The following is a 26,594-nucleotide window of genomic DNA, read 5'->3' on the forward strand; positions in this document are numbered from 1 at the left end:
GATGGATGGAAGGATGAAGGATGGATGGATGGATGAACAGATAATGGTTGGGTGGGTGGATGGTGATAGATGGGTGAGTGGACAATGGGTGGATGGACGGATGGATGGATGGTGATAGATGGGTGGGTGGACAATGGGTGGGTGGATGGATGGATGGATGCATGATGGATGGATGGATGGATGGATGAACAGGCAATGGTTGGATGGGTGGATGGTGATGGACAGATGGGCGGATGGATGGTGGATGGATGTTGATGGATGGAAAGATGGATGGTGGACCAACAGACAATAGTTGGATAGATGGATGAATGGTAGATGGATGAATAGACAGAAGGAAGGGTGCTCTCTTAAGTAAGGAGAACACACTCTTCTAAGATTCAGCTTCAGAGCTCAGGGCAGATATTCTCTGCCTGGTCCCCAGAGAGAGCACTGAAAGCCCTAGAGACAAACCTCATCTACCTAAGACATATTCACTCCCTTTAGCCATATCCACACCCCGTGTGAACATCGAGGACATACACGCACATTGTCTTAGCAAGTCCTTCAAAGCCTGATCTGATTACAAATCAAGACTCAGGTTTTCAGGCTCAAACTCGCTGTCTCTGTGATGACTAAGCTACAAAGCCAGTGATGTGCTGGGGACAGATCACGCCAGCAATGGGAAGGCCATAAGCCCCGTCTTAAAATTGATGCTGCTTCTTAATGGCAGAAAATGGGAGGTGATTTAAGGAAAAGAGCAGTCATGAAAGCGGACCCAGGTCTCAGGAATTCATCTAAGCGATGTTGAGGGCTGCTTTGCCCCAGAGTAAAGCAGGCATGGGCATCGGGATGCGTTTGGGGACCCCAGAGGTGCTCTGCTGACCAGTCCCCAGCCTCTCTCCTGGCTCCATGCACCGCAGATCCCAGACCCACAGGCAGCACACGCGTACCAGTCACACGTTGCAGGTGACCAGTCCCAGCCCAGCAGTCCTGGCCCAGCAGCACTGCCCCAACTCTGTTCCCCGCTCCATGCGCCCCAGACCCCCGTGTCCCCAGCTGCACACATACCAGGCACAGGTCGTCAATGACGTGCTGCTGCTCCAGCACCTGCAGCCGCAGGAACTCAATCTCCTGCTCGTCCCGTGTCAGGCTGAGGTCATTCAGGGATGTGTGCCGCTTCAGCGAGGCCTGGGCTGACAGCTTCTCCTTCTGCAGTGGGGAGGGCACCCCAGGTTACTGTCCATGCATCCAGCCAGCCCGCCAGTGGCCAGGACACTGGCTGCAGGCTCGGGGACAAGGGTGGGATGGAGTGAGGACAGAGGGCAGGATGGAGGAAGGACAGAGCAAGGGCGGCCGCCAGCCCCCAGCCAAAGGAGTGAGGGCTGCAGGCAGATGCTGTACCAGAGAAAGGGATGGATGGGCGTTAGGGGAACTGGATGACAGGCCCGCTGCAACAGACCTGGAGAGCTGGGAGGGGAGGCCGGGAGAAGAATGACCCATGAACAGGAACTACACTCACATCCGTCTCCACTACGGTTCGAGCTCTCAGAACCGCAGTCTTCCCGGCTGTAAAATGGAGTGACTCACACTGCTTTGAACAATGAACCCAAGAGTAATCTACAAACCGTGAACGGCAAGATATCCTCCCTAACCACAAAGACGAGTTGCTCTCTCTGGAGCAAAAAATCTCTTAAGCATGGCCTTTCCAGCAGTAATCGTAACAGCTTTCACCTCCTGAGCACCCTCCAGGCACGTATTCTATCATTTCACCCTCTCAGAACCCTGCCATGTTGTGCATCCACTCCCATTTTACAGATGAGTAAACTGAGGCTTGGAGAGGTTGAAAGTCGCGTCTAGGTCACAGGCAAGTGGGCAGCAGAGCCATGGTGCAGACCCCACTTTCAACTTTGCTCACAGATGCCCATAGCTCTGTGGGCCTGGAGAAGTGCATGGAAGGGGGAGGCGGAAGCTGGGGAGCTTCCTGGAGGAGGTGGTGGGAGGTGGCCTGGGGGCTAAGCTCCATGCAGTTCAGGGGCTGGAGAAACCAGGCAGAGTCAAGAATGCCCCAAGCGGCCACTACTCACCACCTCACGTCCTCCCATGAGGGTCTCCGTGCTCTCCACCCCACATCCTCCCATGAGGGTCCTGGTGCTCTCCACCCCACGTCCTCACCTAGGAGTCCTGGTGCTCTCCACCCCACGTCCTCCCCATGGGGGTCCTGGTGCCCTCCACCCCACGTCCTCCCTGAGGGTCCCAGTGCTCTCCACCCCACGTCCTCCCCTAGGGGTCCCAGTGCTCTCCACCGCACGTCCTCCCAACAGGGTCCCGGTGCTCTCCACCCCACGTCCGCCCATGAGGGTCCCGGTGCTCTCCACCCCACGTCCGCCCATGAGGGTCCCGGTGCTCTCCACCCCACGTCCGCCCATGAGGGTCCCGGTGCTCTCCACCCACGTCCTCCCATGAGGGTCCTGCTGCCCTCCACCCCACATCCTCCCTGAGGGTCCCGGTGCTCTCCACCCCACATCCTCCCATCAGGGTCCCGGTGCTCTCCACCCCACGTCCTCCCATCAGGGTCCCAGTGCTCTCCACCCCACGTCCTCCCCTAGGGGTCCCAGTGCTCTCCACCCCACGTCCTCCCCGAGGCGTCTCCATGCTCTCCACCCCACATCCTCCCCGAGGCGTCTCCGTGCTCTCCACCCCACGTCCTCCCATGAGGGTCTCCGTGCTCTCCACCCCACGTCCTCCCATGAGGGTCTCCGTGCTCTCCACCCCACATCCTCCCCGAGGGGGTCCTGGTGCTCACCATCTCCAGGTTCTCCCGCGTGAGGTTCTTGATCTTCTCCTCCATCCGCTGTATGCTGTGCAGCAGGTCCTCGTTCTTCTTGCTCACCCGCTTGTTCTTCTCCACGAGCGGCTTCAGCTGGACCTCCGTCTCGCGATTGCGCTTCAGCTGCAGTGGAAAAAGACACAGAGGCCTGGTGCCTCGGGCTGGAGTCCCAGCCACAGGACCACAGTCCCAGGGGGTACAAACAAAAAGAGCTTGCACACACCCAGCTTCCAGACACGTGACCACAGAGTGCCTCGGAAGAAAGGCCTGGTGATCTGCTTCCAAAAAATCAGCCACTGAAAACCCCTGGAGCACAGCTCTACTCTGACACATGTGGGGTCACCATGAGTCGGAGTCGACTCAACGACTGGCTTGTTTTTTTTAAGGACAACCCAAACTGTAAACAGCAGTTCCAGCATGATCCTAGGATTCAAGGGCTGGCAAATCAATCGATTGTTACTGTAAACACGTCTGTCTTGCTGAAGTGTTTCAGTCAGCCTGTATTTTTTTTTCCTAGTCCACTCACTAAGCTATTATGCAGCTCATGAGTATTTTTTTAGCTCATGAATATGTGAGTAGAAAGTGGAGACATAACATTTGATGCATATAGTCTGATTGAAGCTATATAAAAACGTGGCTACAGAAAGCCTGGAGGCAAATGAGTTTATTCCATCCTGCTAAACCTGCGACGTGAGAGGTGACACTTCGTAGCATTTTTCACCCCATGTTTTCACATGCTCTGTAGACATATGTACTTTCATAATAAAAATTAGAATAAACAGAAGAAATACGAGGTACTGATCAAGAAATGTATGTACTGACTACCACTATGTAAAAATTAGGTTAGCTGTTTATATAAGCAATTTAACCAGATTCAAGAAGCTGCTATTTTTACTAAAGCTTTATTTTTAAACAGATGTCCATGTTCGTTATTTCTTTTATTAAAAACATATAAAGTTTTATGGAAAAGAAAACAAATAGATTAGCAAAAAACAAAAATTATAAATAATCACCCTACCAAAGAGAACAATGTCTAATACCCAGGATGATGACAGTGTATTTCTATTGTGCAAACTGCTTTTATGACTTCATTCACTGAATAAATTTCTCTGCCAGTTAAACACGGTCTACACCAGCATTCTTAATGACTGGACAGAATTCGCTGTGCAAATATCCCGTAACGACCTCAGCCAGTGCTCCAGCGTTGAACCACTGGGTTTTCAGAGGTTTGCTGTTATAAACAACACAGCAATGAACATCCTCTCCAGACTTCTCACTAAGCTTGTTCAATTGCTTGCTCAGGATAAACTCCTGCAGACACGAAGGGCAGGAACGAGCTTCTCTGTGAGCGGGTGTTAGATTTTTAATCAGAGAGAAATTAGGAAGAAAGTAGAGAAGCTGGGAGCCTGAGGGTTAACTCCCCGTGTGAAGCATGTCTTGCTGCCCGGGCCCTTCCTGTGTCTACGAGGCGGTGCCATCTGTCTCAGGGGCGGATTTACCAGCTCGTTCCTCTCATCGGCCAAGAGGGTATTTCTGTCTTCCAGCTTCCGTATCACTGAATTCAGCTCAGCAATTTTTAGTTGAAATCGCCTCACATCTCGTTCGTCCATATGTGGATCCTAAACAGAGTTGAGACACAAATGTACTTGTAAGAAGCAGGTCTCAAAACTACCTTGAAAAAGCGTCAATGATTCAAACACTCCAGAGACTTTCTTAGAAAATTCACATGATGACATGTAGGTGAGGACCCTACACCGTGCGACCCCCTGAAGCTAAGGAATGTGGACGATACCCCAAAGCCCTGGCAGACACGATGAACGACTTTATATCAAAGGTGATGGGCACTTCAGACCCTTCAGAGCTCCCTAACATCTCAAAATAGCCCGTGAGGACCTTCACAATGGATTCCTGCCCCTCTCCATCTCCTGACCCCAGGACAAACTAGAACATTCCTCCAGGGCAGGGACTGTGTCCACCTTGCTCTCTGCTGAAAGGCCGCACCCAACACAGTGTCCACACAGCAGTCACTCACTCCAGCATTTACTGAATGAATGGCAGAATGAATTAATGCTGCTTCAGCCCCTCTGTGTGTTTGCTAAGCTCCAAGCTGCTGCCCAGAATGCCCCTCCCTTGTCTGCTGGTGAGCTTCTGCTCATCCTGCAAACTCCGACTTGGAGTCATTCCCCTTATTGACTGGGTCCTTTCTGGACTCAGACTGTACCCACACTGATGTCTTCGTCTCTCTTCTCGACTGAGCACTGAGAGCCCCGAAGGCAAGGACAGCCAGTTTCTCATCTTTATTCTCAGAGCCCAGCGTGGGCCTGGCATGCAGTTAGCAGTAACTCAATTTGGGAAGGAAGGGATAAGGGAGGGAGGGAAGGACTGATGGATGGAGGAAGGAAAGGAGGGAGGGAGGGAAGAACTGATGGCCTGATGGAAGAGTGGATAGAAGGGAGGGAGAGTGGGGTTCAGAAAGAGGAGGATGGGTGAGGGGAAGCTGGAAGGCCAGCGAGTTGGTTGGAGGAACCAGGGCAGAGGTGGGCTGGGTGCGTGGGCTGTGGTCAGTTTGAGCACTATGGTGCCCAGCTCCCACCTGACCACCCATGAGCTCTGCCATGTCTCCGATGCCTGGCGGCAGCTCCTTCTTGGGGCTGCCGTGGTGCCGCTCGGCCTCCTTGACCTGGACCAGCTGCTCATCCAGCGCCTCCTTCTGGAGCAGCAGCTTCTGGGTCTGGCCCGTCTGCACACCCAGCTCCTTCTCCAGGGCCAGGATCACACGGTCTTTTCCTTTGATCTCGTCCATCTGGAGATGAGAAAGAGCACAGTCAACCCCAGGGCTCACGGCCGGGAAAAGGTGAAGGCCGCCCCTAGGCCATGTCCACCAAGCTCGGCACACTTGGGTCAGGACCACAGCGGACGAGACCAGCTGGCCCTCACGCTCACTCAGCATGGAGGTCTCAGTGGAGGTACTAGAGCCAGCACTCTGGGTTCAACCAGGTCTTGCCCTTTGAAAACCTGCTCAGGCCCCCACACCTTGTTATAGGTGAGTCGATCCCTCACACCTTATCGAAATAACATGGATGCTGACCCTGCTGCCCTCCAGCCACCGTCCTTCCAGCCCCCTTGCAGCAAAGCTTCCTACAGGGTTGGTGGTTCTCCTCTCCATTTCCACAGCCGCAGCCCCCCGGGGGACACAGCCCCACCCAGCACCAAGAAGCTCTGGCAAATTCCCCTTGCTGCCAAAGCCTGTGGGCCTATCCCTGCCCTCCCGTCCTCGACATCGTCCCCAGCCTCTGGCATTGACCACCCGTGTCAACTATCTCTCTTGGTTCAAGGTACTAGGGTCCAGTTGCACCCCCCCGCCACCGCCACCTACGACTTCTCAGTCTCTACCTTCCTCAGAGCCTTGTCTGCTCTGGCCACCGTGAAAGTTGGCGTCCCCAAGCCCTGGCCCTCTTCTCACTCTGTCTCCTTACTGGTGCCCCCCACGTCCTTGTCCCTGTGCTTCCTCCCCCCATCCTCACCCATGCCCTGGCTCCCCTCCCCCACCCTCACCATGTTGTCTTGCCCCCACATCATAGCCATGTGCTGGCTCCCCTTCTCACATCCTCACCCATGTTCTATCTCCACCTCACCACATCCTCACCCATGGGCTGGCTCCCCCCACACCACGTCCTCACCCAAGTTCTGTCTCTCCCCCCAACCATGTCCTCACCCATGCACTGATTCCTCCCTCACCTCCTCACCCATGCATGGACACCCCCCATCCTCATCCATGTTCCATCTCCCCCCACCACATCCTTGTCCATGCGGTGGCTCCCCTCCCCGCCACCACGTCCTCACCCACGGGCTGGCTTCCCCACCTGCAGCAGACACATTGATGTCCCCCAACCCTGACTTCCCCGAGATCCAAACTCACAGAACCAACTGGTTGCTTGAATTTCTCCTCAGACCTCCAAGGACCTAGGCCTCTACACGTGTGACCCTGAACCTACCCACACTCGTCCCGCCTGGTCCCAGCATCCCTGGAGACAGTGTCCGACAGAGGACATGCCTGAGCAAAGGCGGCCCAGTGACCACAGGGTGGCCGAGCTGAGAGAGTTCACCGAGGCCGCCTCCACCCCGGGTGTCCACCTCAACTCCATCTGACACAAGCCAACAGTTAGGAAATCCCCCAGTAAGAGATGCCCCAGGCACCAGAGTCTCATTTATTGATAGAAATCAAACAGCTCCAGCTACGGCGCCTCTGCTTCCATGTATCATCCCAGGATTTGGGAATAAATTCTATGTGAGAGGAGTACCTGAGAAGGCCCTGGGAATAACAAGAGCCTTTAGCAAGGGCTGCTTCCACAAAACCCTGGGGACAAGGTTCACACGCCGCCATGCGGCATTCATCACTCACACATACCTGAGTGCCCCGGTACACGCTATCACATAAGGCGACGTATGTCCATGCTACTGTGATGGCTAATTTCACGGTCATCTCAGTTTGGCTCAGCTACAGTGCCTAGTCGTTTGGTCAAACACTCGTCTAGATGTGGCTATCAAGGTACTTACATGTGGTTAACATTTAAATCCACCACCTGTCTGTCAGTCTGTCCTACTGTGCAGGCTTGCATGTTGCTGTGATGCTGGAAGCTGTGCCACCAGTATTTTAAATACCAGCAGGGTCACCCATGGTAGACAGGTTTCTATGGAGCTGGAAAGACTAAGACTAGGAAGAAAGGCCTGGCAATCTGCTTCAGAAAATTAGCCAATGAAAACTATACAGAGCACAACAGAACATTGTTCAGCTCGCTTGCTTTGGACATCAGGAGGGATCAATCGCTAAGGAGGACATCCTGTTTGGTGAAGTAGAAGGCCAGCAAGGGTGAGGGAACCCTCGGTGAGACGGATTGGTGCAAGAGGCACAATGACGGACTTGAACATGGTGGTGATCATGAGGATGACATAGGATAGGGCAACAATTCGTTCTGTTGAACACAGGTCACCAGGAGTCACAGTAACCTTGACGGCAGCTAACACCAAACATTTAAATCAGTTCACTTAAGTGAAGCAGATCACCCTCCATAATGTGAGTAGACCTCACCCGCCAGCCAAAAGCCTTCGGAGCAAAAACTAAGGTTCCCAGAGGGAAGACGATTCTGCCTCAAGACATATACAGACATCCTGCCAGAGTTGCCAGCCCACTGTCTGTCTTACAGATTTCCAACTTGCCAGCCCCACGATCATGTGAGCCAGTTCCTCAGAATAATCAAAATAATTCCCTTTCTCTCTTCCCTCTCTCTGTCTCCCTGTCTCTCTCTGTCTATCCCTGTCTCTCCCTCCCTCCCTCTCCCGTTCCCTCTCTCTCCCCTCCCCTCTCTCTCTCCTTCCCTCTCTCCTTCCCTCTCTCTCTCTCCTTCCCTCTCTCTCTCCCCTTCCTGCTCTCCCCCACTCCTTCCCTCTCTCTCTCCTTCCCGCTCTCTCCCTCTCTCTCTCTCCCTCTCTCTCTCCCTCTCCCTCTCTCCTTCCCTCTCTCTCTCTCCGCTTCCCCCTCTCTCCCTCTCTCTCTCCCTCCCTCTCTCCTTCCCTCTCTCCCTCTCTCTCTCTGCTTCCCTCTCTCTCCCCTTCCCACTCTCTCTCTCTCCCTCTCTCTCTCCTTCCCTCTCTCTCTCTCCTTCCCGCTCTCTCCCCCTCTCCCTCTCTCTTTCCTTCCCTCTCTCCCCCCTTCCCCCTCTCTCCCTCTCCCTCTCTTTCTCTCCCCCTCCCTCTCTCCTTCCCTCTCTCTCTCCCCTTCCCACTCTCTCCCTCTCTCTCTCTCCTTCCCGCTCTCTCTCTCTCTCCTTCCCTCTCTCTCTCTCCTTCCCTCTCTCTCTCCCCCAACTCTATGTTTCTCTGGAGAACCCTAAGACAGAGGCCTTGACTACCCTATATAAAACTTAAACCCACTTGATAGTAACCAGTGGGGGATGCAGGGGGAGCCCATCAAGGCTGGGACCCCAAAACCACACAGCCTCTGGGAAGTCACCTGACCTCTCCACACCTATGGTCCTCACATGTGAAACAGGGACACAGGAATATCCACGGCAAGGGGGCTGTCAAGGGACAGAATAGAGGAGACGCGTCTGGAGAGGCCAGGTTTCCTCACCTGTGAAACGGAGATGATGCCAGGGCCTAACACAGGGTTGTTGTGAGGGCTGAAGACTTCAACACGCGAGAGGGCGCTCAGTGAATGTTAGCTAGAGTTATAATGGTCACATGGCACATAGGAGGTCTCTCCTAAGACTCTGTCTCCTGTAGGCATTCAAATATTGAGTGGCTGGCTGAATGAATGAATGAATGAATGCTGTCATGGGTTGAATGACGGTCCCCAAAAAGCTATGTCCATGTCCCACACCCCAGGACCTGCGTGTGGCCTGATCTGGAAGACAGGGTCTCTGTAGATGTGATTACCTTAAGAGCTCATCCTAGATTAGGCCTAGATTAGGGTGGGTTACCTTAAGAGCTCATCCTAGATTAGGGTGGGTTACCTTAAGAGCTCATCCTAGATTAGGGTGGGTTACCTTAAGAGCTCATCCTAGATTAGGGTGGGTTAAATCCAATGACACATGTCCTTAGAAGAGACACAGGGAGACAGAGGCAGGGGAGGTGGCCACGTGAAGACGGAGAAGATTGGAGTGACGCAGCCACAAGCCCAGGGATGCCTGGGGCCACCAGAGGCTGGGAGAGACAAGGAAGGATCCTCCCCTAGAGCCTCTGGAGGGAGCGTGGGACTGACCCAAGGAACAAGACCAGAAACCGCTTGCTGTTGATTGTCACTGCCCTTTCTTCCGGACTTATTTCAGAGGCGAGTTTAATGTGTGAGAGGGAGTCTGAAGGCCTTCTTGCTCTTGCTAATCCAATCCAGCTGAGGAGGAAATGAAGCAGCAATGCTTTCCAGACGCATTGCCATGGGCAACAGACTTGCCTGCAGAGGGACTTTTATCAAATGGGATCACAGGATGACGACATTCACTCTTCGGATGCTCTGCTAAGTGGACTGTTGTAGGTGAAAGCCACACACAACCGAGAATACTGTACTGGGGGCACTCGCGTTTTGCACCAAAGTGGAAACAGAGCCTTTCGGACACTGAATTCTCAGTACGTTTTAAATTCAGCCCAAGCAACCTCTTGTGTGATACTTCGGTTTCCCCATCTTATTTCCCTTAAATATAAATGCTGCCTATACCAGGGGGACGTATTTTACATCTATCACAGAAAGTATACTCTGTTCCTGAATGCTTCAGCTCACTAAACCTCGCAACCCTGGGGCAGATATGTGATTATCCTTATTTTACAGATGAGGCAACACTCAGAGACAGCAAGCAACTGGCCCGGGGCCACACAGCTAACAAGTGCTGGGATCTGGACTCACTCCAGAGCAGACCATCTCCAAAGTCATGTCTTCCTGTTACGGGATAATTTCTCCCCAGAACACACATACCACACCACACATCACACACACCACACCACACACACACTACACCACACACACACCACACACCACAGACACATCACACCCATACCACACACCACACGTTACACACACCACACTCCACACCACACACACCACGCCACACACACCACACCATACAGATACCACACACACACCACACACACACTGCACACCACACTGCACCCATACCACACAACACATCACACAATACACATACCACACATATACTACACACACCACACCACACACACCACACCATACAGATACCACACACACCACATACACCACACACACATCACACCATACACCACACACATACCACACCACACACACCACACCACACACTTACATACTACACACACACCATGCACACATCACCCACTCACACACAACACACACATACACCACACATGAACGCACACACTACACACACCACACACACTGCATACACATGCACACTCATGCATGTACACATACTACACACCACACACATCATATATACACCACACACAGGTACACACATACCACACACACACTACATGCCCCACACACCACACATGCACACACCACATACACACTACACACAGTGCACACACATGCATTGCACACACATGCATTGCACACATACTGCACACCACACACACGTACACATACCACATGCACACAAAGCACACATCACATACATGCACAGACTCCATTCATACATACACCACACACACATCACATATACACTGCACACACCACACAGAGGCACACATACACACCACATATGCACTACACATAGTACATACCCACACACCACACACATGCATGCACACACTAAACACCTCACACCACAAACACACTGCACACACATACACATGTGCATGTACACATACTACACATCACAGACATACTACACACACCACACACATATACACCATACATGCACACACACTACACATGACACACACCCATTGCATACACACCACACACACATACAAAACACACACACACATCACACCATGGAGAGACACACATGCACGTATATACTATACAATACGCAAGCCACACATTACATGCCTACACTGAGCACACAAGCATACACACTTGCATGCAAACATACTACACACCACACACATCTCATGTGCAAACAGCACACATACATCACATGCACACACACTATACACACACATCACATACACCATGAAAATATCAAACACACGTACACACGCTGAGTACAAATCGCACACACACAGACACCACACACACACACACACATCCACACCCCACGTGTCTATAAACCAGTCTGCTAGGATTTTGATAGAGACTGCTAGCATTTGAACCCTATCTTAGGCTGTGTTCCCTAGAGAAGGAAAAAGGCACTGAAGCATAGATATATATATGAGAGATTTATCTCAAGGAAATGGCTCATGCGGTTGTAGAGGCTGGCAAGTCCCACGACCATAGGTCAGGCGTCAGGCTGGAGGCTTCTCCTGACTCACATAGCTACTGGGGCTGACGAATCTCCAGATCGGCAGGCAATATGGAAGGCTGCAGGCTCAAGTCCTAAGATGTAGAGGACAGATGATGACAAGCTAGATGCAGAATCCAGAGCAAGCAAAAGCCAAAGAGCTTTGTCAGAAAGTCCATATACATTGGATGCAGGCCACACCCCTGAGTAAAAGCCCCTTACAGTTGAGTGCCTGACCACATCAGATCACATCATGGACGTGATTATATTATATCACAAAATGGAGGATAATTACATGATTACGTAACTGCCAAACCACTGAGAATCATGACCCAGCCAAGTTGACACACAACTCTGACCATCACAGTCCACCCCTTGTCAACTTGGCACCACACACATATCGTTAAACCATACAGAGTCTCTAAATAAAGGCAATTACAAAGCCATACTTGCACCTAGGTGATCCAACCGAATGTGGGAATTATTGAACAATATCATTAATATCACATGCAAGTAAAATTTTGCTAAAGATCATTCAAAAGCAGCTGCAGCAGTACATTGACAGGGAACTGCCAGAAATTCAAGCCGGATTCAGAAGAGGATGTGGAATGAGGATCGTCATTGCTGATGTCAGATGGATCCTGGCTGAAAGCAGAGAATACCAGAAAGATGTTTACCTGTGTTTTATTGAATATGCAAAGGCATTCAATTGTGTGGATCATAACAAATTATGGATAACATTGCAAAAAATGGGAATTCCAGAACACTTAATTGTGCTCATGAGGAACCTGTACTTAGACCAAGAGGCAGTCATTTGAACAGAACAAGGGGATACTGCGTGGTTTAAAGTCAGGAAAGGTGTGTGTCAGGGTTGTATCCTTTCACCATACTTATTCAATCTGTATGCTGAGCAAATAATCCAAGACGTTGGATTACATGAAGAACACAGCATCAGGATTGAAGGAAGACTCATTAACAACCTGTGATATGCAGATAACACAACCTTGCTTGCAGAAACTGAAGAGGACTTAAAGCACTTATTAACGAAGATAAAAAACCACAGCTTTCAGTATGGATTACATCTCAACATAAAGAAAACAAAAATCCTCACAACTAGACCAATAAGCAACATCATGATAAACGGAGAAAAGATTGAAGTTGGCAAGGATTATATTTTTCTCGGATCCACAATCAACACTCATGGAAGCAGCAGTCAAAAAATCAAAAGATGCATTGCACTGGGTAAATCTGCTGCAAAAGACCTCTTTAAAGTGTTAAAATGCAAACATGTATGGCAACAAGCCAGGTGCTCATCAATGGACAAATGGATAAACAAGTCATGGTATATTCACACAATGGAATACTACGCAATGATAAAGAACAACGATGAAGCCGTGAAACATCTTATAACATGGAGGAATCTAGAAGGCATTATGCTGAGTGAATTTAGTCAGTCACAAAAGGACAAACATTGTATAAGACCACTACTATAAGAACTCAAGAAAAGGTTTAAACACAGAAGAAAACATTCTTTGATGGATATGAGGGTGGGGAGGAAGGGAGAGAGTTATTCACTAACTAGATAGTAGACAAGAATCACCTTAGGTGAAGGGGAGGACAGCACTCACTACAGGGGAAGTCAGCACAACTGGACTAAACAAAAAGCTAAGACGTTTCCTGAATATAACCAAACACTTTGAGGGACAGAGTAGCAGGGGTGGAGTCTGGAGACCATACTTTCAGGGGACATCTAGGTCAACTGGCATAACAAAGGTTATTAGGAAAATGTTCTGCATCCCACTTTGGTGAATGGCATCTGGGGTCTTAAAAGCTAGCAAGCGGCCATCTAAGATGCATCAATTGGTCCCAACAACCTGGAGTAAAGGAGAATAAAGAACACCAAAGTCATAAGGACAGTATTAGCCCAAGAGACAGAAAGGGCCACATAAACCAGAGACTGCATCAGCCTGAGAGCAGAAGAACTAGATGGTGCCCAGCTACCACCAATGACCGCCCTGACAGGGAATACAACAGAGAGTCCCTGATGGAGCAGGAGAAAAGTGGGGTGTAGAACTTAAATTCTAGTAAAAAGACCAGAAATAATAGTCTGACCGAGACTGGAGGAACCCCAGAAAGCACGGCCCCCAGACTCTCTGTCAACCCAGAACTAAAACCATTCCCAAGGCCAACTCTTCAGACAAAGATTAGACTGGACTACGGGACATAAAATGATACTCGTGAAGAGTGTGCTTCTTAGCTCAAGTAGATACATGAGACTAAATGGGCAGCTCCTGTCCGAGGTGAGATGAGAAGGCAGTGACGGTGAGGAGCTGGTTAAATGGACACGGGAAATCAGGGGTGGAGAGGAGGAGTGTGCTGTCACACTATAGGAAGAGCAGTTAGGGTCACATGACAATGTATGTATAAATTTTTGTGCTAGAGACTAACATGAATTGTAAACTTTCACTTAAATTACGACAATAAAATTAAAAAAAAATAAAGCAAAGATGTCACCGTGAAGACAAAGGTGAATCTGACCCAAGCCACAGTGTTTTCAATTGCCTCATATGCATGCAAAAGCTGAACAATGAATAAAGAAGACTGAAGAATTGATGTCTTTAAATTATGGTGTTGGTGAAGAATATTGAATATACCATGGACTGCCAGAAGAAAAAACAAGTCTGTCTTGGAAGAAGCACAGCCAGAATGCTCATTAGAAGCAAGGATAGTGAGACTTCGTCTCACATACTTTTGACACTTTATCAGGAGAGACCAGTCCCTGAAGAAGGACATCATGCTTGGTAAAGTAGAGGGTCATCAAAAAAGAGGAAGACCCTCAACGAGATAGACTGACACAGTGGCTGCAACAATGGGCTCAAACATAGCAACGATCGTGAAAATGGCACAAGACCGGGCAGTGTTTCATTCTGTTTTGCCTAGGGTGGCTATGAGTCAGACCGACTCAATGGCACCTAACAACAACAACTTGCGCCTAACATGATACAACACGTGTACAACCAAACACACACCAGCTTCGTTTATATCTTATGTTTTATGAGTGAAGAAAACAAATATATTTGATGCACACATGCAAGAAAGGAATACTCATAACAATTATAGTCCTCTTTCTGCAACTGGTCACACAGTCATAACTGGTATTTAGAACTACCTTCTTCTACCACCCAAACCATATTCCCTTTGCCCTCAGCAAACACCTCAGCTGGTTGTGGTTCTTTGCCTTGTGAGGTGATCCAAACCTTCATTTCTGACATTAGTAGTCATGTTGGAATTGGGTTACTGTAGTTTTCAATTGACTTTAATCACAGGGCATGGCAGTACTAAGAGACACTCTAAGAGATCTCCTATATTCCAGACATACTCTTCTTTGCCTCCATTATGTGATAGCAATCTGATTTCCCCTTGGCAATCAGGTCAATCACACCAGCCAATATAGTCACTCCCTTCTTTATCAGTTGCTCCAGAGGTATGAGGAGCCCAAAGTGGCCAGGGAGCATTCTTAACTTCCAGTTCAATGGAATCCTTGTTGTGTCTACAGGTGGGAACACTGCTCCCTCTGAAACAAAGACTTCTAGACGCGCAGAGCATAGGGTCATGGGGACATGAAGCAAAATTTTGTGAGTGGGTTACTAAGGGTGATAGGGAGTGGTGCCACGCCCATTTCCACCCCTTGGTTACTGGACCCATGAATCCTGGCTATGGGAGCAATAGCACCATATATTGGATGCTGGTTTAGAGCATATACAGTCATGTGAGCACCAACCTTGCAAGGTATTGCCACCTAGCTGGCACTGTAATTGTGTCTTTAGAAGGCCATTCTTTCATTCTATCAAGCCAGCTGCTTCAGGATGATGGGGAACATGATAAGACCAGTGAATTCCATGATCATGGGCCCACTGCTGCACTTCATTTGCTGTGAAGTGAGTTCCTTGATCCGAGGTGATGCTGTGTGGGATACCACGATGGTGAAGGACAAGTCGTTCTGTAAGTCCACGGATGGTAATTTTGGCAGAAGCATTGCATGCAGGGAAGGCAAAACCACATTGACAGCAATTGTCTATTCCAGTACAAACAAAACGCTGCCTTCTCCATGATGGAAGTGGTCCAATGTAATCAACCTGCCAGCAGGTTGCCAGCTGATCACCTCAAGGACTGATGCCATACTGGGAACTCAGTGTTGGTCCCAGCTGCTGGTAGATTGGGCACTCAGAAGTGGCTGTAGCCAAGTCAGCCTTGGCGAGTAGAAGTCCATGTGGCTGAGCCCACGCATAACTTCCATCCCTGCCACCATGGCCACTTTGTTCATGAGCCCATTGGGCAGTGACAGGAGTGGCTGGGGAAAGAGGATGACTGGTTTCCACAGAATGTGTCATCCTATCCACTTGACTGTTAAAATCCTCCTTTACCAAGGAAACCCTTTGGTGAAAATTCACAAGACAAAAATATCTTTATTTCTTTGGCCCATTCAAGAGGTCTATCCACATACCCCTTCCCCAAACCTCCTTCTCCAATTTTCCAATCATGTTCCTTCAAATTCCCTGGCCATTCAGCCAAACCACTGGCCACAGCCCATGAATCAGTACACAATCACACACCTGGCCATTTCCCCTTCCAAGGAAAGTGAACAACAAGGAGCACTTCTTGAATTTCTGCTCATTGGGAGGATTTCCCTTCACCACCATTGTTCAGGAAGGTCACAGAAGGGGGCTGTAGTGCTGCCGCTGTCCACTTTCACATGGTGCCTGCATATCGCACAGAACCATATGTAAACCAGACACAAGTTTTCTCTTCCTCAATAAGATAATCATAAGGAAATCCCTATGAGGCCATAGGTGCAGATTGGCAGACGGAAGGTAATATGACAGGAATCAAGACCAACGGCATTTGGGCCACTTCCTCATGCAACTTACTTGTGCCTTCAGGTCCTGCTCAGGCTCATTCTTGCATATACTACTTCCATTTAATGATGGAATGCTGATGTCCACATCCAACTTTATAGCTCTGTAGATCAGACAACACCCAGTTCATGATAGGCAACTCAGGTTGCATGGTGACTTGGTGGTCCATGGTTAAGCATTCAGTCTCTACTAAGGCCCAGTAAAAAGCTAAAAGCTGTCTCTCAAAAGGAAAGTCATTATCTGCAGACGATGGCAGAGCTTTGCTCCAAAATCCTAAGGGTCTGTACTGTGATTCACCAACAGGGGCCTGCCAAAGACTCCAAAGTCTCACATACTTTGGACATGTTATCAGGAGGGATCAGTCCCCGGAGAAGAACATCATGCTTGATAAGGTAAAGGGTCAGCAAACAAGAGGAAGACCCTGAATGAGATGGACTGACACAGTGGCTGCAACAATCAGCTCAAGCATAACAATGCAGTGATCATGAGGATGGCACAGGACCAGGCAGTGTTTAGTTCTGTTGTACACAGGGTCACTATGAGTCAGAAGTGACTCCACAGTACCTAACAACAATAACAAAAGACTCCAAACAGCATCTCTATCTGCCACTGACACTTCAAGCACCATTGGATCAGCCAGATCATATGGTCCAAGGGGTACAGCAGCTTGCACAACAGCCTGAACCTGTTGCACAGCCTTTTCTTGTTCTGGGTTTCACTCAAAACTAGCAGCTTTTTGAGTCACTTGATGAATAGGCCAGAGTAGTACACCCAAACGAGGGATATGCTGCCTCCAAAATCCAAACAGGCCCACTAGGCATTGTGCCTCTTTTTTAGTTGTGGGAGAGACAAGATGCAATAAGTTATCCTTCACTTTAGAAGGAATATATCAATACCACTAGTCTCTTAGAAATTTCAGTGAGGTGGAAGGCTGCTGAATTTTTGTTGGATTAATTTCCCATCCTCTAGCATGTAACTGTTTTACCAATAAGGCCAGAGTCACTGACATTTCTTCCTTACTGGGTCCAATCAGCCTAATATCATCAATGTAACGAACCAGCACAATGTCTTATGGAAGGGCAAGGTGATTAAAGTCCCTGCAGACTAAATTATGACATAGGGCTGGAGAGCTGATATACTCCTGAGGTAGGACAGTGAAGGTGTATTTCTGGTCTTGCCAGATGAAGGCAAACTGCCTCAGGTGGTCCTTCAAAACTGGAGTTGTGAAAAAGGCATTGGCCATCTCGAAAGCTGCATACCAGGTACCAGGAGACGTATTAATTTGCTCAAGCAATGAAACCACATCTGGAACAGCAGCTGCAATTGGAGTCACCACCTGGTTAAGTTTTCGATAATCTACTGTCATTCTCCAAGATCCATCCGTTTTTTGCACGGGCCAAACAGGCAAGTTGACTGCGATGTGATGGGAATCACCACCCCTGCATCCTTCAAGTCCTTGATGGTGGCAGTAATCGCTGCAATCCATCCAGGAATGTGGTATTGCTTTTGGTTTACGTTTTTCCTAGGTAGGGGCAGTCTAATGGCTTCCACTTGGCTTTTCCTACCATAATAGCCCTGATTCTATTTGTCAGGGATCCAATCTGGCAGTTCTGCCAGTTGCTGAGTATACCTATTCCAGTTATGCATTCTAGAACAGGGGAAATCACTACAGGATGAGTTCGGAGACCCACTGTAAGGTGGACATGAACTAACACTCCATTAATAACCTGACCTCCATACGCCCCCACTCCTACTGGTGGGCCACAGTGATATTTTGGGTCTCCTGGAATTAGTGTCAGTTCAGAGCCAGTATCCATTAATCCCTGAAAAGTCTGATTATTTGCTTTTCCCCAGTGAATAGTTACTCTTGTAAAAGACCATAGATATCTTTGGGGAAGGCTGGGAAAAGATTAACAGTATAAATTTTTGGCAGTGTAGTGGGGTGTCTTAGTTATCTGGTGCTGCTCTAACAGAAATACCACAAGTGGATGGCTTTAACAAAGAGTTTATTTCCTCACAGGAAAGTAGCCTAGAAGTCCAAATTCAGGGCGTCAGCTCCAGGAGAAGGCTTTTCCTCTCTGTCAACTCTGGAGGAAGGTCTTTGTCATCAATCTTCCCTTGGTCTGTGAGCATCTCAGCACAGGAACCTCAGGTCCAAAGGACACGCTCTGTTCCCAGCCCTGCTTTCTTTGTGATATCAGGTCCCCCATTCTCTGCTTGCTTCCCTTTCCTTTTATCTCTGGTAAGATAAAACGTGGTGCAGGCCACACCCCAGGGAAACTCCCTTTACATTGGATCAGGGATGTGACCTTAGTAAGGGTACTACAATCCCATCCTAATCCTCTTTAACATAAAATTACAATCATAAAATGGAAGACAACCACACAATACTGGGAATCATGGCCCAGCTAAACTGATACACACGTTTTTGGGGGACATAATTCTATCCATGACGTAGAGTCCTTCCTCAAGGGAACCCAATCTCCCCTTCATTCAAGGAGTTGTGGGTCTGTAAACTTGCTCAAGCCTGGGAATTGATTGAGGAGCCATGACTCTCTATTCCAGTGATTTGAGTCAGATTGCCATTCATTTGACCTGCAATTCTTCTGCCTGTACAGATCAAGTAAATATTTAGGAGTTGCCCATCTATTTCACTCCTAGGGACACCACGACTAAGTAGCCAATGCCATAAGTCCATACGAGTCAAACTATTCTAATTACTGCTTTGACACCATTGTCCATTACAGTAACCATGCCCACCTTGCATTTGTTAACTGAGTGCTGCCACTTGGTCCCTATCACCACCAGGTCTAATCAGCCCCGTTGTAGTTAGGTATCTTAATTCAAATCCGTCATATCTGACTTACATAAAATAGCAATCACAGCAGTCTTCAAGAATTCTGGGTCTCCCGTCACAAATTTGTTCTTAACTGTTGTGGTACAAGGAGTGCCCTCTGGGCACACCACATGTGGGTCTAATCTGATAAATCCGCTGTAACATGCCAATTTCCCTAGGCCTTTGGATACCTTCTTCTACAGTATACCAAGGCAGGTCTGGTACTTCAACTTGATTTAGTGTGGGCCACCACGTAATCCATGCTTCAGTGAATCAATGAAATAAACTATGGAATCCTTTCCTAACGTCTCAAGCTGAAACACTGAATGAAGAATCTGTGCTTAGAGAGGGCCCATATCAACAAACTCAGACTGATTCCAGTTTATGTTCCTTGCACCATTATCCCACATCCTTAATAGCCATTCTCACACACATTCCCCAGGTCTTTGTTTGTACATATTAGAAAAGTCAAGAAATTTTTTTTGAGTGTAGCGTACTACTCCTGGGTCACACTTTGTACTTCACCTTTTTTGGCTCACTGGGACTTAAGTCTAGTTATAGGTCTAGAATCAAAAATTGGTGGTGGGTATGTGTTCTAAGAACATTGAGCAATGTCTGGTAAGGCATCTGCCTTAGGCAATACCCCAAGTAATGACTCAGACAAAGGCTCTTCAGACACAGCTGGGTTAACCTCATCAGATTGAGGTGGAGGGGCTAATGGTTTTACTGGGGAGGGTGGCTTAGGAGACAAAGATGGAGTAATATCTTCAGATGGAAGTGAGAGGGTTCTGTTTGTAGGAGTGATTCAATAGAATTTAGGGGCTCAGTTTCTCCAGCTTCCTCATTATCCACCCGTATGTCTCCATCCCAAGTTTCAGGATTCCATTTCTTCCCAATCAATGTCCTCACTTTAACTTCAGGGACATTCAAGGTTGGAAAATTCAATTGGCATTGTAATTTAGCCACTCCTACAATAAGACTCTGGGTTTGACTTTCAGCAATATAAGCTCTGTTACTACAAGAAATAAAGATTTCTTTCAGGGCACAAGTGGTAATTTTGGGGTGGTTTATGTGGCACTTTAGCTGTGACTCTGAAGCTCTGAGCTCATCTCTTTCTTTCACCACCTTGTCTTGAGAAAGGAGGACCAACCAATCAGCTTCCTTATACTTCTCATTCTGACAGAATTGTAGAAAAGTATCAAACACGCTATTACCCAGAACCTTGACTCTCACCAATACTAGATCTATTGGTGGTGATATTTTGCATATTTCTATTGCCACCTCATGCCATGGATTAGCATTGCCTTCTTTAATACTGGAAGCAGAGTCATCAACATCTTTAAGACTAACCCGACTTGAGAACTCATTTAGAAAAATCATCCTTACAATTTTGCTTCTCGAGAACCACTCTCGGTACCAAATGTCTTAGGCTGGGTTCTCTAGAGAATCAAAACCAGTGAAGTATATATATATGAAATATATATAGATAGAGAGAGACAGACAGACAGAGATTTATCTTAAATAAATGGCTCATGCAGTTGTAGAGGCTGGGAAGTCCCAAGTCTGTGGGTCAGGCACCAGGCTGGAGGCTTCTCCTGACTCACATAGCTTCAGGAACTGATGAACTCAAGATCGGCAGGTCAGGCGGCAGGCTGCTGGCTCAAGTCTCAAGAACTGGAGGTCAGATGATGACAAGCTGGATGCAGGATCCAGAGAGCAAAATCCAGCAAGCTTTTCCAGAACATCCATATATACTGAATGCAGGCCACACCCCCAAGAAAACGCCCCTTACAACTGATTGGCTGATCACATCAGATTACATCATGGAGGTGATTACATTGTACCACAAAATGGATATGATGGAGGATAAACTACATCATTACATAACTAACAATCTACATAATTACATAACTGCCAAACCACTGAGAATCACGGCCCAGCCAAGTTCACACACAACCTTAACCATCACAAATCTACAGATCAATTGTGGAAGAACTGTTATCTATACTAAGTCTTCTAATCCATCTCTATTTTCTGGAAGAGTTTGTGTAGAATTAGTTTTTTTCTTCCTTAAATATTTGGAAGAATTCACCTGTGAAGCCACCTGGGTCTGGGCTGTTCTTCAAGGGAAAAGTATTAATTACAGACTCAATTTCTTTAAAAGCTGTAGGATTAGTCAGATTTTTTTTCTTCTAGTGTCAGTTTTGGTAAGCTGTGCTTGTTCAAGGAATGCATCCACGTCATCAAAGTGTCAAATTTATTGGAATACACTGTTTATAACGCACTCTTATTGTCTTTTTAATGTCTGCCGGAGCTGTGGTATTTTCCCTTTTACATTTTCTACACTGGTAACTTATAGAGTCTCCTTTCCCCTTTATCAGTCTTGCTAACTAAATCCACTGCCAAAGAGTCAATTCTGACTCATAGCGACCCTATAGGACAGAGTAGAACTACCCCATACAGTTTCAAAGGCTGTAAATCTTTACAGAAGCAGACTGTCACATCTTTCTCCCGTGGAGCAGCTGGTGGGTTTGAACCGCCGATCTTTCAGTTAGCTGCCAACTGCTTTAACCACTGCACCACCAGGGTTCCTTCAGTCTTGCTAGGGGTTTATCAATTTTAATTAACTTTTAAATTGTTTATTTTCTTTATTTATTTTCATGATTTCTACTATTATTTTCATCATTCCATTTACTGGGGTCTACTTTGCTCTCTTTTTCATTCTTCTTGGGCTGAAAGCTTAGATGTTTGATGTTCAGCATTTCTTATTTTCTTCTAAAATACATTTTTCTCTAAGAACTGATTCAATTACAACCTACAAATTTTGAAATGTTGTACTTCTATTATCATTCAACTCATAATATTTCCATTATTATTACTTCTTTGACAGATGGGTTATTTAGAAATGTGCTGCTTAATTTCCAAACATTGGGAGATCTTCTAGTTTGTTCTTTCATTGATTTCTAGTTTAATTCTATTCTGGCAAAAGAACTTACTGTGTGTGGTATTAACCTTTTTTGAAATTTCTGTGAGTTGCTGTACGGCCAGGCCTCCGTCTATTTTGATAAGTATTCCATGCGCCCTTGAAAAACAGCTATTCTGCAGTTGCTGGAAATGGTATTCTATCAGTTTAGTTGACGTTGGTTGTGCTGTTCAAGTTTTATATACCCTAACTCACTTTTTTCTGCTGCTTCTGTCACTCACTGTGTTAGGTGTGTTAAATCTAAGAATAATTATAGGTTTGTATATTTCTCCTTTTACTTTTGTAATTTTTTATGCATTTCGAAGTTTTCTTATTAAGTGCATTCTTGTTGAATCCACCCTTTTATTATTAAAAAAAAGTCCCTGTATGTCTTTAATATTTCTTCTTTCCTTAAAGTCTACTTTGTCTGACATAAATTCATCCACCTACGAGCAGCTGATACTTGACAAAGGCCCAAAGTCTGTTAATTGGGGAAAAGACAGTCTCTTTAACAAATGGTGCTGGCATAACTAGATATCCATCTGCAAAAAACTGAAACAAGACCCATACCTCACACCATGCACAAAAACGAACTCAAAATGGATTGAAGACCTAAATATAAAATCAAAAACAATGAAGATCATGGAAGAAAAATAGGGACAACGCTAGGAGCCCTAATACATGGCATAAACAGAATACAAACTGTAAGTAACAATGCACGAACACCAGAAGAGAAACTAGATAACTGGGAGCTCCTAAAAATCAAACACTTATGCTCATCAAAAGATTTCACCAAAAGAGTGAAAAGACAACCTACAGACAGGGAAAAAAGTTTTGGCTATGACAAATCCGATCAGCATCTAATCTCTAAAATCTACAAGATACTGCAAAACCTCAACAACAAAAAGACAAATAACCCAATTAAAAAATGGGCAGAAGATATGAACAGGCACTTTGCCAAAGAAGATATTCAGGCAGCTAACAGACACATGAAGAAATGTTCACAATCATTAGCCATTAGAGAAATGCAGATCGAAACTACAATGAGATATTATCTCACCCCAACAAGGGTAGCATTAATCCAAAAAACACAAAACAATAAATGCTGGAGAGGTGGAGAGACTGGAACACTTATACACTGCTGGTGGGAATGTAAAATGGTACAACCACTTTGGAAAATGATTTGGCACTTCCTTAAAAAGCTAGAAATAGAAGTACCATATGATCCAGCAATCCCCCTCCTTGGAATATATCCTAGAGAAGTAAGAGTCATCACACGAATAGATATATGCACACCCATGTTCACTGCAGCACTGTTTATGATAGCAAAAAGATGGAAACAACCTAGGTGCCCATCAACGGACAAATGCATAAACCAATTATGGTACATACACACAATGGAATACTACACAATGATAAAGAACAATGAGGAATCCGAGAAATATCTCCAACATGGATGAATCTGGAAAGCATTATACTGAGTGAAATTAGTCACAAAAGGACAAATACTATAAGAGACCACTATTTTAAGAACTCAAGAAAAGGTTTAAACACAGAAGAAAACATTCTTTGATGGTTATGAGGGTGGGCAGGGAGGGAGAGGGGAAGTCACTAGATAGTAGACAAGAATTATCATAGCTGAAGGGAAGGACAACACACAATACACGGGAAGTCAGCACAACTGGACTAAACCAAAAGCTAAGAAGTTTCCTGAACACAACCAAACACTTTGAGGGACAGAGTAGCCGGCGTGTGGGTCTGAGGACCACGGTTCCAGGGGACACTTAGGTCAATTGGCATAACAAAGTTTATTAAGAAAATGTTCTGCATCCCACTTTGGTGAGTGGCCATCTAAGATGCATCAATTGGTCCCAACCCACCTGGAACAAAGGAGAATGAAAAACACCAAAGGAACACACAAGGAAAATATTAGCCCAAGAGAGAAAAGGGCCACATAAACCACAGACTTCATCAGCCTGAGACCAGAAGAACCAGACGGTGACCCGCTACCACCAATGACCACCCTGACAGGGAACACAACAAAGAGTGCCTGACGGAACAGGAGAAAAGTGGGGTGCAGAGCTCAGATTTACATAAAAAGACCAGACTTAATGGTCTGACTGAGACTAGAGGAACCCCTGAAGACATGGCCCCTGACTTCTCTTTTAACCCAGAACTAAAACCACTCCCAAAGCCAACTCTTCAGACAAAGATTAGAGTGGACTATAAAACATAGAATAATACTCGTGAAGAGTGTGCTTCTTAGTTCAAGTAGATACATGAGACTAAATGGGCAGCTCCTGTCCGGAGGCTGGATGAGAAGGCAGGAAGGGACAGGAGCTCGTTGAATGGACATGGGAAACCCAGGGTGGAAAGGGGGAGTGTGCTGTCACCTTATAGGGACTGCAGCTAAGGTCACATAACAATACGTGTATAAATGTTTGTATGAGAAATTAACTTGAGCTGTAAACTTTCACGTAAAGCACGATAAATTTTTTTAAAAATCTACTTTGTCTAACAACACGGTCGGACCAGATTTCCTCTGGTTAGTGTTTATGTGGGGTATCATGTTCCATCCTTTCACGTCCAATCTGTGTCCTCCTAATTAAGGTGTATCTCTTGTAAATATCATAGTTGTTGTTGCTTAATCCCCTCAGACCATCTTAGCTTTGCAGCCTCCTGTACCACACAGGTTCAGACCACAGGTTCAAGGTCTGACAAATGCCTGGCTGCGTGTCTGTCCCAGATCCCGCCCTTTACCTTTCCAGTCCCAGCACTGGCCTCCCACACCAACCCCAAAATACCCAAACCAGTCGTCATCCAGTGGACTGGGACTCATGGCGACCCCATGAACTCCAGAACCCAGAACTCAGTAATATTCTTCTAGTTTCCAATCTTTCATGCCAACCCTGAGAGATAGCAAAAAGGTCTACTGACTTATCTAACCTCCTGCAAAGTCCCTTTGCTTGGGGACGTCCAGTCCTCAGCCCACCCCAGGATCAGCCAACACTCTCAGGGTAGAAAGTTGCTAGCAACTGTCAGCTCCCTAAGAAGGGCACTTCTCCCCACCTTGGGAATTTCAGCCGCCCGACATGATGGTTTGCAATGTCTGGTTCGTCCCTCCTTGTTGCAGCAGAATAGCTGCCTGCCGCCCCTGTCACACCTCCCCTGGGGTGTGAATCACCTTGTAGTTTATTAACTAAACGAGTGGGCAAACGCCCAGCGCTCGGACGTGCTCTCACAGGCCTCCCTTATGCCAACCTAAGCATCATCTGTTAACCTCACTTTGCAGATGAGGAACCTGCGCTCTGGGCAGTTCGGTGGTGTGTCAGGGATGGCACACCTGGTAAGGAGACCGGCACCCCAAAGCCTTCTACCTACACTCAGTGCGCCGGTCCTCGGAACCTCGCGTTTGCTGCGCGCAGGAAGGATGGGCGCTCTGGGATGGAGGAAAAGGAGAGGAGAGGCGCGGGGAGAGGAGAGCAGGGAGGGGTGCGTCGCAGGCGTGCGTACCAGCCGGCGGATGTCCCGCTCGCTCTCGCGCTTCGTGCGCTGCACCTCGTCCTGGTGCGCCTGGTAGGCTGCGCGCAGGTCAGCCGCCTTGGCCTTGTCCGCCTGCATGCAGGTGCTGAGCGCCTCCTCAGCCTGCCGACGTGCCGCCTTGAGCTCCAGGATCTCCTGCTGGAGCCGCAGACGCTCGCCATCAAAGGCCCTGCGCGCCTCCTCGCGTGCCTCAGCCAGCAGCGCCGTCTTGACCTTGTCGGCCGCGCCATCCCGCAGCAGGGTCAGCGTGGCCTGCAGCCTCTGCAGCTCGCCCTCCTTGATCTTGGCGGCGCGCGCCGCCTCCTGCTCGTGCTGTCGGATGAGCGCCTCGCGCAGCGCCTGCAGCTCGCGCGTCTTATCCTCGTGCAGCTTGGCGCGCAGCTCCGACAGGAAGGCCGTGTGCCGCCGCTGCTCCTGCTCGCGCTCCAGCCGGACCTCCTGCAGCCGCTCGCGCAGCTTGCCCACCTGCGGTGGGGTGGGGCGGAGAGTAGGTCAGGAGCCAGGTCATGTTTAGGGGGCTGGGCCTGCGGGGGTGTCAGGGTGACGGGTGAGATTAGGGTGGGGACGGAGTCGGTGGGGGGCTGAGGTCTGGGGTTGGGGT

At 47.9% G+C, this 26,594-nt stretch overlaps 1 protein-coding gene across 1 annotated transcript in view; it reads right to left on the reverse strand.

Moving 5' to 3' along the window:
* Window positions 1-26,594, reverse strand: part of JAKMIP1 (janus kinase and microtubule interacting protein 1) — a 114,739-nt gene that overhangs the window by 47,720 nt on the left and 40,425 nt on the right. The window contains exons 3-7 of the mRNA XM_023737994.1: window positions 25,964-26,458; window positions 5,400-5,609; window positions 4,306-4,425; window positions 2,783-2,929; window positions 1,048-1,188 (exon numbers count right to left, since the gene is read on the reverse strand). Coding sequence (XP_023593762.1) covers window positions 1,048-1,188; window positions 2,783-2,929; window positions 4,306-4,425; window positions 5,400-5,609; window positions 25,964-26,458 — 1,113 coding nt within the window. The remainder of the gene's footprint in view (window positions 1-1,047; window positions 1,189-2,782; window positions 2,930-4,305; window positions 4,426-5,399; window positions 5,610-25,963; window positions 26,459-26,594) is intronic.

The sequence above is a fragment of the Trichechus manatus genome, unplaced genomic scaffold (genome assembly GCF_000243295.1).
Source record: "Trichechus manatus latirostris isolate Lorelei unplaced genomic scaffold, TriManLat1.0 scaffold00111, whole genome shotgun sequence".
NCBI lineage: Eukaryota > Metazoa > Chordata > Mammalia > Sirenia > Trichechidae > Trichechus > Trichechus manatus.